This window comes from Lichenostomus cassidix, chromosome 18 (assembly GCF_008360975.1).
Source record: "Lichenostomus cassidix isolate B80296 chromosome 18, HeHo_3.0, whole genome shotgun sequence".
NCBI lineage: Eukaryota > Metazoa > Chordata > Aves > Passeriformes > Meliphagidae > Lichenostomus > Lichenostomus cassidix.
In genome coordinates, this window is record NC_139498.1 from 6479238 (window position 1) to 6494839 (window position 15602).

A 15602-nucleotide genomic window follows, 5' to 3' on the forward strand; every position below is an offset into this window, starting at 1 on the left:
CCCTCACGGGGTGAAGGCTCAATTCAGGAGGAGGAAATAACGAGGCAGGAAGCGAAAATTAAACCATTTCAGTGGAAAATGGAAGGGAATGGTTTTTGCATTCATCTGCCTACGCTGGCATCTTGTCAAAGGGCTTTTATTGGGAAACCACAGCTGGAACCAGGGACTCTGGTGGGGGAAAAGCTGTGTTTTTCCTACTTGAGGCTCAGTGTCTCCTGTGAGATATCCCACAGCAACAGGAGACAGGCTTGAGGTGAAATTTGAACGTTTGGTGTGTTTCCCCATCAGATCTGTTCATGCTTCCCCAAGCAGCCAACCCAGCCATGTTGGCAGAGGTGTGATGCTGAGGTGCAGGGAGGTTTGGAGTTTTCCAGCCCCACTGGATCTCTGCACATTCCAGACACTGATGGCACTGGCCACTGCTGGAGCCTGAGCCTGGAGAAATCATGACACCACTGAAGGGACAATCCTCCTGTCCCAGTGGGCAGGACACAGCCACTTCCAGATGCTTCTGGCTGTTTCCATATGGCTTCAATGCCCCATGGCAGGGCATGGCTGAGCCCATCAGTGATGCTGGGGGAACCTACTGAAGAATTTATGGAATTTTTAAGATCATAAGAATCTCAGAATTATTTATAGTATAAATAATTTATCGAATTATTTATATTATAAAGAATTCATCATTTAAGAATGTATTTTTCATTGGGGAAGTCTATTTAAGAAAGGGCAAAATGCAGAGGGGGAAAAACGTGATAGAAGGTCCTTTGAGCAGCATGGCTGGGGGAAGAAGGAGGAGAGGGAGAGATGGTCCAGGTGCTGGATTGCTCCCCAGAAGCCCCAGACAGAGGACATATCCAAGCCTGGGACCCATATTAATTAGAAATAAATTTATTATATATATATATTTTTACTTAAATCCAGCCTGTTTTACCCATATCATTTATGGGCGAGTGATCTCCCTGCCTTTATCTCAATGCACGGGGGCAGGTGTGGCTCAGAGCCCCGGCGCCCGGCCTGGGGTGTCCCTGTCCCTTTCCCTGTCCCTTTCCCTGTCCCTTTCCCTGTCCCCTCCCCTGTCCCCACCGCTCGCAGTCCTCCGAGCCGCCAGGGGGCGCGCTGGCTGCGCACGCCCCTCCATGGCGGCGCTCCTGCGCGGCGGCGGAAGAACCCCTGTCCGGCACGTGCCCATGGAGCCCGGCGGGTCCAGCCGCCTCAGGTGGGGCGGGCAGGGGGAGACCTGGGGGACACCGGGGGGAGCGTGGTGAGGGGGCCGGGAGGCACCGGGGACAACCTGCGGCACCGGGGGAACGCGCGGTACGGGGGGGCCGGGAAGGTACGGTAGAACGGGGGTCTGAGGAGACACCGTAGTACGAGAGTACCGGGGAGGCACCTCAGGACCCCTCGGTGCAAGGTTCGGGGGATCACCGGAGTTCGGGAGGACGGGGCAGGCTGAGCGGGCCCCAGAGTCCGGGAGTGCTCCGGGGCTGCCCGCGGTGCCGGGGCTGGAGGCCGCACGGGGCTGGCGGCCGCTCTCCCGTCCCTCACCGCCCCGCTGTCACCCGCAGCACGGCGGAGCAGCCGGAGGGTCGCCAGGCCCCGCGGAGCTCCCGCGGGCAGAAGGATTTCTTCCCCGACGGCTCGGCCCGGCAGGCCGAGAGGCTGCGGCGCTGCTGCGAGGAGCAGTGGCGGGTGCTGTCCGAGGAGCGCCCGGAGCGGCCGTAAGTCCATCCCGGGAACGGCAATGGGAATGGCTTTCCCTTTGGAAGGAGCAATGCTAGCGGGCAGAGCACAGCTCGGGGGTCACGGCGGGATCGAGCTGTCGGCAGCGGGAGGTGTTGGTCAGCACAGTAAGGCACCCGCAGTTCACCTGCGCTCAACGCCCGGGCTGGAGCAGCAGCACTGCGACACTGCCTGGCTGTCCCTACAGGAGCACGGGGCCATGCTGGCACACCTGTACCTTCAGAAAGTCCCTCACAGGGGTCTTGGTTTTCACAGGTGTGTGTATAATCCTGTAGTCTTCACAGGTAGCAGCCACTGCATTTTTGGGCATGGTCCAAGTTACAGAATATGTTGTTGATGCTCCTGTATGGCCTTGTGCAGATTTGACCAGGTCTCAGTGTCCCTGGTTTATCAGTTTGGTGGTTTCAACAGTGCTGCCAGACTTTGGAGCTTATCACTTGAGAGATGTTCACACTTGCCACTCAACACACTTTCTCTGCTTGGCCCGCAGCTATTAATTTTTCCTTATGAGTCCCCGTGGGTGGGGTACAGTGATTTGAGGGTGTCTTGGCAGCAGCTGAATAATAGTATGATACAGAATCACAGAATTGTTAGAATTGGAAGGGACCTTAAAGATCACCCCATGCCACGGGCAAAGACACCTTTCACTTGACCATGTTGCTCAGAGCCCCATCCAACCTGGCTTGAACACTTCCAGGAATGGGGCAGACACAGCTTCTGTGGGCAACCTGTGTTAGTTCCTCAATATCCACATATCCTGGCTTAGGCCATGCATCTCCAGCAGACTGCTGTAGCCTATGGACATGCATCCGTGGTGCTGACTGAAGACACTTTTGACTGGTTGGTGATGATAAACTGGTGCTGCTAGATCTAGGGAATGATGTCTATCTAATGCCTTGTAAAAATGTCACCTGGAAATGTCCTGCCTTTTGATACCTTCTTGAGCTGCTTGTATTGCTACACCAGGAGCTGATTGTAGTACACATACTAACAATCTAATCTTTTACCCTCTCAGGGGAAATCTGGTGAAAGCTGAGTGGAAGCCAGAACAGGGCATCGTGGAGCTGAAGACCCCTGCGGTGAGTGCTACAGAGTGTTCTCAGTGCCATCATCTCCTGCTGCCTCACAGGTTCCTTAATTTGCTCCTTGCAATGGGAGGGAGCCTGGTTGTCAGCAGGCAGCAGCCAGAGCCCATCAGGGATTTGTGCTCCTGTTCCAGGGGAAGTTCTGGCACACCATGGGGTTCTCAGAACGAGGCAAACAGTGTCTGCTGCCCGAGGAAGCTCTGTACCTGCTGGAGTGTGTAAGTAGGATGGGGGCCACTGGATCCTTGCTGAATGGCTGGGGGAGCTGTAGCAGCTGATCAACACCTGGTTCTCAAGGAATTGTCTCTTCTTTCAGCATGTTGCTGATGGAGCTGTTTGTCTCCAGACTGGGGGTTCATACCTTGTACTCTCAAGCAGCCTCTGTGTCACTGACAGAGTGTGTTACTTGGATCAGTGGCCAGTTCAGCTGATGTTAGCTTAAACAGAGATCTTTGGGGTTGCTGCTTGGAATTTCTTCCCATTATATATTGCAGAAAGAAATTTATATGTGGCAGACACAGGATTGAGAGGCATTGTGTTCAGTGCTTCTCTGCTTGCAGAAATGCTGCTTAGGGCTCAGCTGGATGTCTTTGCTGTAGAGAGGGGCTTTTTTTGTCTCTCCACCAAAGCCTGTTATCAGTAGAATTGGTGCATTGATCTAAAGGGAATTTTTATCCCTTAGCAAAACTTAAACAGATTGTGAGCATCTGATGCCATTCCTTAAATCCTGACAGCAAAGGTGGGGCTTTTTTACCTCTGGCATTCTGACAAATGTGGCACTAAAATGTTTTAGTCAGATGCTGAGTACAAAATCCCCTCAAAAGCGGAAAAGATCAGTGAGATGCCTTCAGCCCATCCCTAGGGAAAGGTGTGGTTTTGTTTTCTTTGTTTATGATTAAACACCTTCTGAAAAAACAAAAAGGACGAAAAAGAGGTGGTAACCTAAAACTGCCTCCTGGATCTCTGGGTCTGTAAAGAATGTAAATGCACCTGAGGAGGTACCAACAGATGCCATCAGCTCCTCTGCTCCAGTTCTCAGTTGTGCTGGTCATAAATGGTTTTGTAGTTGTGCTGTGTCCTGAATCGTAGAGATCATCAGAGTTAAATTATCTCTCAAAGCAGTGATTATTTTATCAGTTGAGCATTTTGCTCCCATGCTCCTAATGGAGGATTCAGGAGCTGGAGCAGGAGCTGAGAGCTGTGGGTGGGAACTTCTTACCTGGCTGGTAAAACCAGGGTAGGGGGGAACTGGGTATGAGAAAGGGACTGTAAGTAGTCCAGGTAGCACATGGGGAGAGATGAATATCATGTTAGGGATATCCTGGGACCAGCTGTCAGGACCAGTGGGAGAGGGCTGGTGTGAGCTTGCATAGATTTGTTCCTGTGATTCTCACACAAAGCTTCTGCCCTGCAGGGCTCTGTCCAGCTCTTTCACAGGGATCTGCCCCTGTCAATCCAGGAAGCCTATGAGACCCTGCTGTGCCAGGAGGCAATGAGCCTATCACATTACCAGGTGTGTTGGGACCTCCAGCTCTTACAGGAGGATGAAGGCAGAAAGCCCAGCCTCTGCCACACAAGCTCTTCCACTGTCTGGAAGCAGGGTAGGATGATCTGGGAGGGAAGGGAAATCATCCTCAGTTGTTCCCACCCACCTTCTTCCAGATGTTCAGTTCCTGTTTCCCCACCTTTGCTTTGGGTTCTAACCCTGGCATTTTCTCCTCTGCCAGTGCCACACTCAGTCATAGTAGAACTCAAGTAAATTGTTTGTGTTTAGGGCTGTCATTTAACCCTCTCGCTTTCCTTTGCTCTAAGGTGTTCAGCCACTTGAAGCAACTGGGTTATATTGTACTGAGATTCGACCCCAGGTAACCAACTTTTGCTTCCTGTGCTGCTTTCTCCTTCCTGAAGACCCTGAGACTCTCTGTACCCACTGTCTGGCCCCAGGGAAGGGCAGAGGACTTTGGCCCTGCATTCCACCTCATGGGAGGATTAAAGGCTAAAAGTGGCACTCTACTATTCCTTGCTTCTCCCTCCTGAGGAGGTGATTGGGAACATGAAATGGGGCATGAACTGAGGGTCACCTTGGTCCTTCATGGGGATTTTCTGTGCCTTTGGTTGCTGTATCCTGGAGGGTGAGCAGAAGGTAGTTCCACTGCCTCAGCCTATTCTCAGCCTCTGTGTTGGTCTCTCCTTCCAGCACTGTCCCTTCTCCCTACGAGAGGCAGTTGAACTTGGAAGGTCACTGCAAGAGCTCTGGGAAACACCATCGCAAGAGGAGGAGGAGTTCCAGCCCCCGGTAAGAATGTGACCCAAAGCCTTCTCCCATCCTCTTCCAGGCCTTGCTGGGTCAGGAACAGCTGCTTTGCTGCAGTGTCCCCAGGCCCTCCTGCTGTGGGTGACCTTGTCTGGCACAGTTGATCTGTGCTGTCCCCAAGCAGTGCAGTGCTCTTCCTGAATGCTTTGCAGTGTTCCCTTTTGTCACATGTGTGCTTCATGCCAGGGCTAAGAGGGGCAAATTGCCCCTGAATCCCCAGCTGCGGTGCTGAAATGCCAAAAGAGAAGTGTAGAGAGCTCAGTGCAAAAAGAAACATGTCAGGTGTCTCCTCCTGCTCTTTTTTAACAGGAGCACAGCTACCACAGTGCACATCTTGCACTTATCCACCTCCTCAATCCAACTTAACCTGCCAGGACTCAACAGCAGAGAGCACAGTTGTGTCCTGGGGCTTGCACGTGTCCAAAACATCACCACAAACTGACAATGAGTAATTTTGCTCATAATTCTGTCAGTTCCCAGGAGGTGGCGTCAGCCTTTCAGGAACTGGGAGGATGAGGCTGGAGAGTCCCTGTTAACAGTAAATCAGTGCCTGAGGAGTTGTGAAATTGTAGGAATTGGGAGATTAAACTACTGGTCTAAGAATTGCCCCATCTTCTCTGGACTTACGGGTCTAAATCTCACACCAGTAAGAGGTGCTGGCAGGCAGGTTTCTGCCTGGCCTGTGCTGCTTTGGCTGAATTCCAGCATGTTTGCATGGAGGTGTTTGGGTCAGTGTCTGGGGTGTGGACCTGGCATGGCAGGTTGGGAACATTGTACAAATCAAAACTGGGTTCTCTTGGGCATTGAAATCAAACCTGCAGGACTTCTGAGAGGTTTATTCTGCCTTTGGCATTTACTGCTTAGTTTTGGCTTGCGTTTTTTCCTTTCTCATTTGTCTCACAAAGCAGGAGGTTGTTGTCAAGGCTTTGCAGACCTGTCTGGGGATTCCTGCCACCTTTGCTGTCCTTCCTTCAGGCTTGGCAGACAGCATTCTTCCTGCTAGCAGGGAGTAGGCAGGATTTAAAGGAAAGAAAATTCTACCAAATGCTCTCCCTGAATTTTTTACTGTCCTTTTGTCTTTAGGTTGCATGAGAAGAAACATAAAGTATCTGAAGACCTTCCAGAAGCTGAAGGGACCTCCAGCAAAGATGGAGATAACTGTGGAGACTCCATTCCCATGGATGAAAAGCCCTTGTCAGTGCAGCCAAAGGAATCAGATGCTGGCAGTGCAGAGGGGGAGTCAATGCCAGTTCCTCTTGGTACAGGACAACAGGACTCTCTGAGCTTCTCCAGCAGCCAGGCTGGGGACCACAAGGAGAGCAGCACTGGCACCCATGCACCCCGCTGGGATTTCAGCACCATCACCTTTCCCAACGTGGCCCCAGACCAGCCATGCACACATCTGCCCTCCCCTGACAACAAGCTCTTGCCAGAGAACGTGCCAGGCAGGGAGGTGGATGCAGCTTCCTGGTGCACACGGATCAACCAGAAACAGGAGAAGCTGTCGCGGAAGGAGAGGAAGCAGCGGGAGAGGGAGAGCAGCTACAAGAGCAGCGTCAATGCCGACCGGGAGGTGAGGCGCTGCTCCAACTGGCAGGAGTACAAAGCCCTCTTGGAGCAGAGAAGACAGCAGAGGGTTTGGAACCGACCGTCACACCTCTGGGACCAAGCTGTCACACCACTGCTGCGGCCAGAAGAAGTGACCTCGCCAGGTAGTGGCTCTGGGAGCTTGGCAGGGACCGTTCTCTCCCTCCCCCAGCTCTGGGAAACAGTGCTTGGTATGCAGCAGCAAAAGGGATGATAGGCAGAAGCTGAACATCAGTTTTGGGGACAGTACTTTGAGCAGGAGAATCTTTCTATAGCCCACTCAAGTGCCAGGATAAACAGGGCCTTGGGAGGTCTTCTAATCCATTCCCCATGTCCTGCTGTATTGCAGTCCTTCCTGCTGGGCTCTTAGGCATGTGCAATCAAGGCCAGCAAGATGCAAAGCAACTGCAGGGTGTTCTGGGCTGTGTGCTGGGAGGAGATGAGGAAGTTGAGGTCTTTGAAGTAGCCAGTGGTGACTGTGGAGCTGCCAGCCATTGTCGGAGGAGGAAGGCTCATGGGTGGTGTGGAGTGCTTGGAGTGCCCTGGGAGGGAAATTGCTGGTCTGATCCTTTCCCGTTCCTTCTCCCTCCAGCTGCGCTCCTCCAGCAGATCAGTGTGCTGCAGCCCTCCCACATCCTGGATGGAGCCTCCCGGTTAGTATCCAGCCAGTCAGCGTGGAGCTCCAGGGGAGAGGGAGTGTCTTGTGACTGGCCCTGCTTGTGAGGTCTGTGAGGTGCTTGCAGCAGCAATTTGGGAGCTGCTTCACATCCAGGGTGCTGAGAGAATCCAGTACTTTGCTCTGGGACCTTCTTGCACCTCTAGTGAAGGAGTGACGTTTCCATGAAGTATCAGGTCCTGCAGCAACAGAGCAAGGGCTTTCCAGGCCAAGTAAAATAGCAAGATTGCTCTCTTTATCCTGCCCTTCCCTCTGTGCACCCAAGCCAGGTATCTCCTCCAGAGGTTTGATATGGTTTCACCTGTGCCTCATCCCTGGAATGTTCTGCAATCCCAGCTGCAGTGGTTATAAAACCTTGGCTTTGGGACTTTTGTTTCTGTTCCTGTTTCAGAGTCTGTGTGGTGCTTTTGTGCAGTCCCTGCAGTGCTTTGCTCCTGTCTTTGTTAGTGCTTTGCAAGGGCGTGAGGTAGATGTGAAGTAGGATCTTGCTCTGGTCTGACTACAGGAAAGCTCTTGAAAGTAATTAAAATAGTTGCAGGGTCAGTCCTTTGGGGGAGTGAAGCCTTTCAAGGGGCCCAAAGTAGTCAGGCCTCAGGAGTTTTTTCTCCCTCTTTGCTCTGCTGTACATGTACCCTGCAGTGTTTCAATCCCATACGTGTGTGGGTGTGTTCTGCAGGCTGCAGGAGGACCCAGAGGCCATGAAGATAGACTTCAACGTGTATCAAGCAGATGCAGTGTCCAAATTTAAGAAGACAAACCCTGGGAAGCCCCATGTCAGGATGTGTGTTCGGAGGTACCCATGAGTCTTGTACTGTTTTCTGAAACATTGCAGTTGCTGTTGTGGAAATGAAGTCCTAGTGATCTGTAAATGACCCAGCTTCTTGTGAGTTTTACAGATCATCAGAGTGTCTCCTTTGAGGGTGGTCCTGTCCAGGATTTGTTTTTTCTTTCAGTTCCTCCTCCTTTGCTTTAGGCTGTGGCTGACAATTCCCCCAGCCCTTGCACTCAGCCCACACTGTTTGGTCATCTGGTTGCTGCTCATGTCTGAATATTACTGAGAGTCAGGAGAAAGAAGCTGCAGCTTTTATGCAATGCTTGTGAAATTCAGGTAGAGCCCAGTGTTGAGGAAGCTGTATGGCACCTTAATCCTCAGTCAGTGCAGATCACTATGGATTTCTGCAGAGATGAGCCTCCCCAGAGCTTGCTACAGGCCTAAGCCATGGGTTCAGTATTCTCAAGTGTAACATTAAGGTCAGTAGGAACAGAGGGTAGGTGTCTCCTTTCTTGCTGGATCCAGAACCTGATACCTAACTACCTCCATAGTTAGGTACAAAGTTCAGTTTCTGCCTTTTCTCATTTTGCTATACTAAAACTGCCCCTCTGCTCTCTGCAGCTGTAGTAGACAGAGCAAGGAAGGTGGTAATGCAGTTTTACCAAGGTATGTCATGAGCCAGTAGGATGGTCCTTGTTGCATAAGTATTTTCATTGATGAGCAAATAGACTGCAGAATTAAAAGAAGAGAAAAGCAGGTCAGAAGTTGATCCCAGCAACCTAAAGATCTTCCCAGCATGAAGGCATTAAGATTGCAGTGGATTGGCCATTTGCCAATATCCCTGTGAGCCGCATCTAATGGGCACAGCATGGAGGAGTGTGCAGTTATCCTTGTTTTTGGCAAAGGATTCAACAGCTCCCATTCCCGGCATGCTGCTTTCTCACTCTCTGGGCTGGCTGCTTTGACTGAAAAACCTGGGGAGGATCACTACCAGCTCCAGGCCAAAGGGAGCTGTGGTGATGTCTGGCCAGGACAGCTTTGCCTCTGTATTCCTCTTGCCTGGAGAGCAAACAGGATGTTTTTTTCTCTCTGTAGCTTTGATGAGCAGATCCCCTCCCTGCGGGCTTTGAAGCAGGTGACGTATCTGAGTGGGGATGTCCCGCTGGTCTTTGCGCTGGTGGACCATGGAGAAATCACCTTCTATTCACTGAAGGAGTTCAAGCTGCCCGTTGATGTTAACTGCTGAAGCTGCTGTCTACTTGCAGAAATGGATGAAGGGAACAGCTTTACTCAGGACTTGTTTTCCTGATTAATGAAATGTTACAGAAAACGGAGCCTGTGATAAGTGGAACCTTGGGAAGTTCAGACTGCACCCACCCAGATGGCTCAGGGATAATGTGTAATTTACAGCAAACGAGTGTGTTTGTCTTAGCTGGGCATTTCTGGGCTGGAGTACACACTGCTTTGTTCTTGAAGCCACTGGTTCTCTAGCTTTGTCACCTCATGGACCACCAGCCTGCCTTTCCGATGTCATCTTTTGCTGACTGTGGACCATTAGAAAACACTTTGCTGGTGATCCTTTTGTCACTCGTAAAGAACCACTGTGCTACACCAGTGGAATGCTTAGAGTGATACTGAGGTCAGCTGGGGACAGAATAAGCTGATCAGTGCTGGTGTCCTGAGCTTCTGGTCATTCAGCTGTGCCAACGACTGTCAGATCAGATTCTGGTCTGAAAAAGGCACAGCCATAAACTCAGTCACCTGGAGGAAAGTCTCCAGACACTTGAGAGCAGGAAGCTGTGCCTTGTACACAATTTCATCAGCCAGAGGTCACAGAAAGCCCCAGAGCATTGCAGATGGCAGCTCAGCCTCCTGCAGCAGCTGTGCTGAGATGCGTTTTGGCTGCACAGCATTAAGCCATGCTAAAATTTGACCACCACTATCAGTACACTGCATCTGATAGTCTCACCAGGGCTGAGCTGCAGTCTGTCAGCCCAATGTCCTCTTTCCTGGCTGTGGATCCTTGTCATTTCTCTTGCAAGTGTGAGAGAGATCCCTGAGTAAAGGAAAAGGCTACAAATTCCTAACGAGCTTTCCAGTCCTGGGGCTGTTGTGCTCCAAACTGAGGATACCACTGCTCTCTCCCAGGATATCTAGGTACCAAATTTGCTTTAGCTTCTATGCCAAAAGTGCCAGGTGCCAGAAGGTCTGCTCAGTGGGTGGAAGTGAGCTGAGCACGGCTGTGTTTGGTATCAAAGTTTTCAGAGCTGTAATAGCAACTGGTTGAGATGTGTTTTATTTGGTATTTTTTAAATTCCATTTGGAGATGTGGAGAAGGCTAAGCAATAAAATCCTTTTCCAACCATGCAAGCTTCTCAGTGTGGTTCTTAATTCCCCTAGAAATGCTAAGTTACACAGAGGGAGACTCTGTGGAGGCTACCGGGAGCCCAGCAGCAGCAGCTGGCGAGTGCCTGCTCAAGGTCACCCAAGCCCGTGGCTGTGTAACCCTGGTAACCCTGCTCCTACGCCGTCTGTGTTTGGCTGCAGCCGCTGCCCTGATCCCGGCGAGGCAGCGTGACTCAGAGCCTGGAGGTGTCCCTACATCCGCGTGCAGTTCCTGTCGGCACACGACACCTCTTCCTCGTTCATCTTCCTCCTGCGGGGTCAGAGGTATCGTAGCCCAAGGTGGCGGGGCTGTGCTGCCAGCGCCTGCTCCCGTTTCATACACACGCCCCGGTTATCTGATGGGGGAAGTCGGCGGGGCTCTGCTGGGGTGAGGGTCTGGCGGCTCCTCCCATGCTCCCTCCCCTTCCTCTTCCTCCTTCCAGCAATGCTTTGGCTCTGCTAGTTCTCCTTAAAGCCGGGGTTGGCAGCCCCATCTGCCCTCAGCATTCTCCCAGACTGTGTTACAGATTAAAGGCAGTGGGAAGAGAGTTTCTAAGAACAGGCACAGCCAGGAGAGCTCCAGCCTGACCCACAGGGCTCATGTTTGTCCTGGAATTAGGTCAAACTCACTCCTGTTGATTTCAATCAGTCTCACCTCCTTATGCCAAGGTGGAATTGTATCGATGAACTCTACGAGAGCCACCCAGTGAGTTTCGCTGGGGCAGAGACTCCCTGATTCAGCACAAGACAATTACAATTTAATAACCACTGCAGGGAGGATTGAGAAACTGTGGCTGCCTTGCTCAGCACCGTAACATCTGATGGTGCCTTTACCAGGGTAGGAGCATGATCCAGACTGATACCACTGCTCCATTTTGGCTGTGGTGCAGATCAGCTGGGCGTTGCAAGAAGGTGACAGAACTGAATATTTAATTGAAAAACATCACTTTTGGAAACATGGGTGAAATACTGACTGTTACTGGATCCTTGGCAGGGGTAATTTCAAGCTTTTACATGGACGCAGAGTGGGCAGCCTTGGCCTGCCATTGCACTCTGCATAAATACACCTTCCTTGTCCAGCTGCTTTTATTTGCAGCAGGACACACGCTGGCTGCTGCCGGGCTGTGCAGCGAGACTTGTGTCCCTCTCTCCAGCGACGGTCTCGACTTTCTGTAAAGTCTATTTTCACAGGCAGGCTGTGAAAGTTGGGAGTCCCTCGTGGAGTTGGAGCGGGGAGGAGGAGCCCTGGAGGCGCCTTTCCCGGGCCGCCCTTTCCCGGTTTGCCTTTTCCCGGTTCACCCTTCCCGGGCCGCCCTTTCCCGGTGCCGGGTGCCCGCGCTGCGCGAGCCGCGCGGTACCACTCCCTGATTGGCTGCGGCGCGCGCGCTGCTGAATTATTCATGAGCGCGCCAAATGAAAGGGAGGCGGAGCCGCGCCCCGGCCTGATTTGCATACGAATCACCGCCCCACACGCGGTCTGCATGGCGGAGCCCCGCCCCCGGGGGCGGTCCCGGCCCAGGCCACGCCCCGCCGCGCCCCGCCCGGAGGTGTCCGCGGAGCGAGGCCGCCGCCGCCGCGCAGCTGAGGGGAGCGGGCGCGGAGCGGAGCGCGGCCGGGGCGGCCCGGCCCCAGCCCCCGCAGGTGAGCGCCGCTCGCTGCGGCCGTGCGGGGAGGCGGGAGGGGCTCCGGGGAGGGGTCCCGGCGGGGTGTCCGGCCGGCGCGGCCCCGGCAGAGCTCTCCGAGGCGGCCCCGCCATGCCCGCCCGTGCTGGGCTGCTCGGCGGGGCCGGCAGGTGCTCGCCGGTGCCCGGGCCCTCCGCTCTGCCCGGGCCGGCCGTGGCGGGGCTGCCCACACCTGAAGCCCCGGCGCGCCCGGGGACAGCGGCAGTGCCTTCCCGTGGAACTTGCAGCGCCGGCGCTGAGGGCTCTCGGGTTTTGTTCGCTGCCCTGTCCGTGCCTGGGCTCGCCGCGCTGTGTCTATCCCGCCCGTAGCGCGCAGCCCCCGCGGTACCGCGGCAGCTCCGCATCCCGGGATTCCCCGGGGAGGTGGCGGCAGTGCCTCCGGGACTTCCTGCTCGGCCCTCCAGGGGTGCGGGCCGGGCCGCTGCGGGGAGCGGAGCCTCGGCGGGGTTTGCGGGGCTCTGCCGCCCCGTGTGCGCTGGAGATGCCCCTTCCCGCAGCCCGTGGGTCTCCAGCGCTGCCGCTGGCTCCCGCAGCCAGTCTTGGAGAAGACAAGAACTGCAGTGACTCTTGACTCCCTCGGGATATTCTGTTAGCATTTTCTCTTTTTGTTTTTTTTCCCTGTGCCCGTATTAAATGAATCATGTCACTGTTAGTGGGGTTTTTTTTCCTTTCCCAAAGTTGTGAGAACTTGCTGGATGAGGGAGCACTTCCAGCAGGCAGCAAACAGGTGTAACAAAACAGTGAAATAAGTTGTTCAGCCTTTGTCTCAGGTTGCTCTTCATTGTGCCATGGAAACAGGCTGTTGCTGGTGTCTCCCCTCCTGCAGGTGAGGTTTAACCTTGGTTTTGGAGAAAGCTTTGTGTGTTTGTGTTTGGTGTTGTTGATGGTGTGGAACAGCTGAAGCAGACTCCAGGTCTGTGTTTCTGCAGTCAGTGGCACAAAGCCTCGTACAGGTGTGGGGATAGTGACAGGACAGGGGGACAGCTCCACTGAGATTGTAGGAGTAAAAGTTGTCTGTTGTCATGTCTTACTCGATGGTGAATGCTGCTCTTTGCCGTCATCTGAGAGCACTTCAGTCAACTGGAATATCTGGCTTTACCAAGTCCCAGCTGAAGCTGAGTGCCCAGAGCAGCTGCCTGGTGATCCTAGCTTTGATTCGGGGAGCTGGTGCTTCTGGCAAGCAGAATGCAAAGTGCTGGTACATCCCAACGTGCATCCTGGCACGTTCCTTGTAAGGACAGCCTGGTCCATGGAGATGAGGATGATCTGTGCCAGGAGTGAGCAGTCCCTAATCCTGCTCAGTGCTGCTTGCAGCCTCTCAGGGGGCTCCCTATAGTTCATGGCATTGGGAAGGGAGAAGAGTTCTCAAACATCTTCATAGGATGGTGCTGAGGAATGACTTTTAGTCAGTTTTGAACAAATTGCATCTGCTGTAACAGCTGACCAAAGAAAAGTGTTGAAGGAGTTAAACCAGTTGAGAGCCCTTTATCTTCCAGTGGCCTTCTGGTATGGCAACGTAATTATTCCTGGGAATTGCTTATGGAAGAGGTGTGTCTTTTCTTGGCTGACACAGAGGCTTGAGAAATGTCAAAGAGCAAGGGAGGTTTTAAACATATGTCTTGCAGTTAATACATGGCAATAAAAGTATGTGATACTGTTAGTACCTTCATCTTTCTTTAAAATATCAAAGGAGGGGCAGGTTTGGTTTCTATGCAGAAATTGTATGGGAACTCCAGTTCTCATATAAAAGTTTCTCATAGCTGGATCCCTTTGTGTTGCTTTAGGAAGCAAATGCTTTAGTGGTTTGCTCCATTGACCCATTGTGTGTAAAATGCTATTCTAAAGTTACAAGCCACTCTTCTGTTTGATTCACGCTTCTTAGCAAAGCCTACAAAGGGTTTTGCATCATTTGCAATAATGTTGTTCAGTGCAAAGACTTTGTTCTGCTGTAGCATTTTGAAACTTCGTGTTGTCATGCCCCCATGACAAGGAGAACACAATGGGAGTCATAGTGACACACAAGGTTTGCACAATTCCCAAATTCATTGCAGGTGGGTGGTTCCTGGTAACTGAGCACAAGGCTGTGGAAGTACAGGAACTTGCCTGAATTGTGTGATTGGTTCTCAGTTGTTTTCAAAGAGTTCTGGAGAATTGATCTCTGATATTTTATTTAATGTTGTCTGCGTTTTGGGAGGGCAGCCACCCACATGTGGTGTTGCTTTATGAAATTGTTTTTAGAGGATCTTTTTGGTTTTCCTCTCTGACTACTGTATGCAAGGTGAACACTCTGCTGTGTATGAAACTGCAAGTGCTGGGGGGTAGCAGTGGCTCAGCAGTTGTGTAAGGGAGATCTCTGCATGGTCTCATTAAAGTGAGATTAATGTTAGAGCATCTTCCTTACCCTGGGAAAAGGAGGTGGTGTCTTACACTTCTCTCTGTGTACTGCAACTGCTCCTTCCCTTGCTTTAGCTGTTCTGCTTGGCTTGTGCTTTCTCCTTGAATATCTGCCTTGATACTGTGTCACAGCCAAGCAGGATGGTAGAGATGGACAGTTAAAGAACACCTCAGGCTCATTTCATTGATTTCAACCTAAAATTGTTCTCAAACTTGTCCCTTCACAGTGAGTCATGGCTCCTGTAATCGATGAATGTGCTAAGTCTGGTATTTAATGATACTTTGCTCAGTTATTTTGGTGTGAGATCACTTCACTGGTGCTAAGGAAGAGCTTTTTGCTGTGCAGTTGGCCCAGCCTCTGTTCTGTTGCTGCTGGCTGTGTTGGTAACAGGAACAAGGCAAACTCCTGGGCGCAGGAGAGAACCTGGTTCAGACAAGGCCATGGCAGTGACGGTTTGTTATAGCAGCACCAACCGCCTGCAGTTCAAACAAAGCTGCTTGATAAGGCCTCTTTTATTTTAGCAGGGCTGATAAAGTGTTATCAGATGCATAAGTAGAAGTTCCCTCTTTAAGGACCTGTAAGCAGGAGGGAGTGCTGAGGAAGGAATGAGAAGGAGACCTAAATCAAGGCAGGATTTAAGAGTTCTTGAGATACTTGCTGGCATTTTGAAAAGAAAGGTCTTGGACTGCATCCCATTGAAAACCTGTTCAAGTTGAGTAAAGGTTGCCAAGGAAGCACACAGATGGTACCTTGCAACTCTGCTACGTGAGCAAAATAAACTCATTATGGGTATGTTTTTGTTGTGGGGTTACCTTGAGACTTCATCCACACTTAATACTGTCTATGTAGTAAAAACTTCTGACCTGGGCTTCCTCTTCTTGCAAGACTGGATTAACTTGTGTGATTGGGACTTACAACATTTTGGCTGGAAACTCCACTCTCATGGGAGGACATAAGGAAAAACTG

At 52.0% G+C, this 15602-nt stretch overlaps 2 protein-coding genes across 10 annotated transcripts in view; both read left to right on the plus strand.

Annotated features, from left to right (window-relative positions):
- Positions 1–1115: 1115 nt before the first annotated feature.
- On the plus strand, positions 1116–10539 carry TSEN54 (tRNA splicing endonuclease subunit 54). Of its 4 annotated transcripts, XM_085077753.1 has the most exons (11): positions 1141–1216; positions 1566–1718; positions 2756–2819; positions 2960–3043; positions 4240–4338; positions 4638–4690; positions 5023–5121; positions 6223–6851; positions 7319–7379; positions 8079–8195; positions 9270–10539. In XM_085077753.1, the coding sequence occupies exons 1-11, from the start codon at positions 1188–1190 to the stop codon at positions 9418–9420; spliced, it is 1539 nt and encodes a 512-aa protein (XP_084933879.1). In that variant the 5' UTR covers positions 1141–1187; the 3' UTR covers positions 9421–10539. The 4 variants fall into 4 exon arrangements, 3 of the variants coding, with proteins under 3 accessions (XP_084933880.1, XP_084933879.1, XP_084933878.1); XM_085077754.1 differs by lacking the exon at positions 1566–1718 and having other exon boundaries at positions 1116–1216; XM_085077752.1 differs by lacking the exons at positions 1141–1216; positions 1566–1718 and adding an exon at positions 1732–1995.
- Positions 10540–12075: 1536 nt separating this feature from the next.
- The window catches only part of LLGL2 (LLGL scribble cell polarity complex component 2), a 32912-nt gene continuing 29385 nt past the window's right edge, over positions 12076–15602 (plus strand). For 4 of the 6 annotated variants that reach the window (XM_085077755.1, XM_085077756.1, XM_085077758.1 and 1 more), the window contains exon 1: positions 12089–12200. The gene's annotated coding sequence lies outside the window, so the exon portion shown is untranslated. Of the gene's footprint in view, positions 12201–15602 lie in introns of all 6 variants that reach the window. The other 2 variants (XM_085077760.1, XM_085077761.1) reach the window with 1 other exon arrangement.

Coding starts and splice junctions, on each gene's coding strand:
- TSEN54 (XM_085077752.1), top strand. CDS start 1,742: ATGGGAATGGCTTTCCCTTTGGAAGGAGCAATGCTAGCGGGCAGAGCA. Junction 3,044..4,239: donor CTCTGTACCTGCTGGAGTGT/GTAAGTAGGATG, acceptor TCTGCCCTGCAG/GGCTCTGTCCAGCTCTTTCA. Junction 6,852..7,318: donor AGAAGAAGTGACCTCGCCAG/GTAGTGGCTCTG, acceptor TTCTCCCTCCAG/CTGCGCTCCTCCAGCAGATC.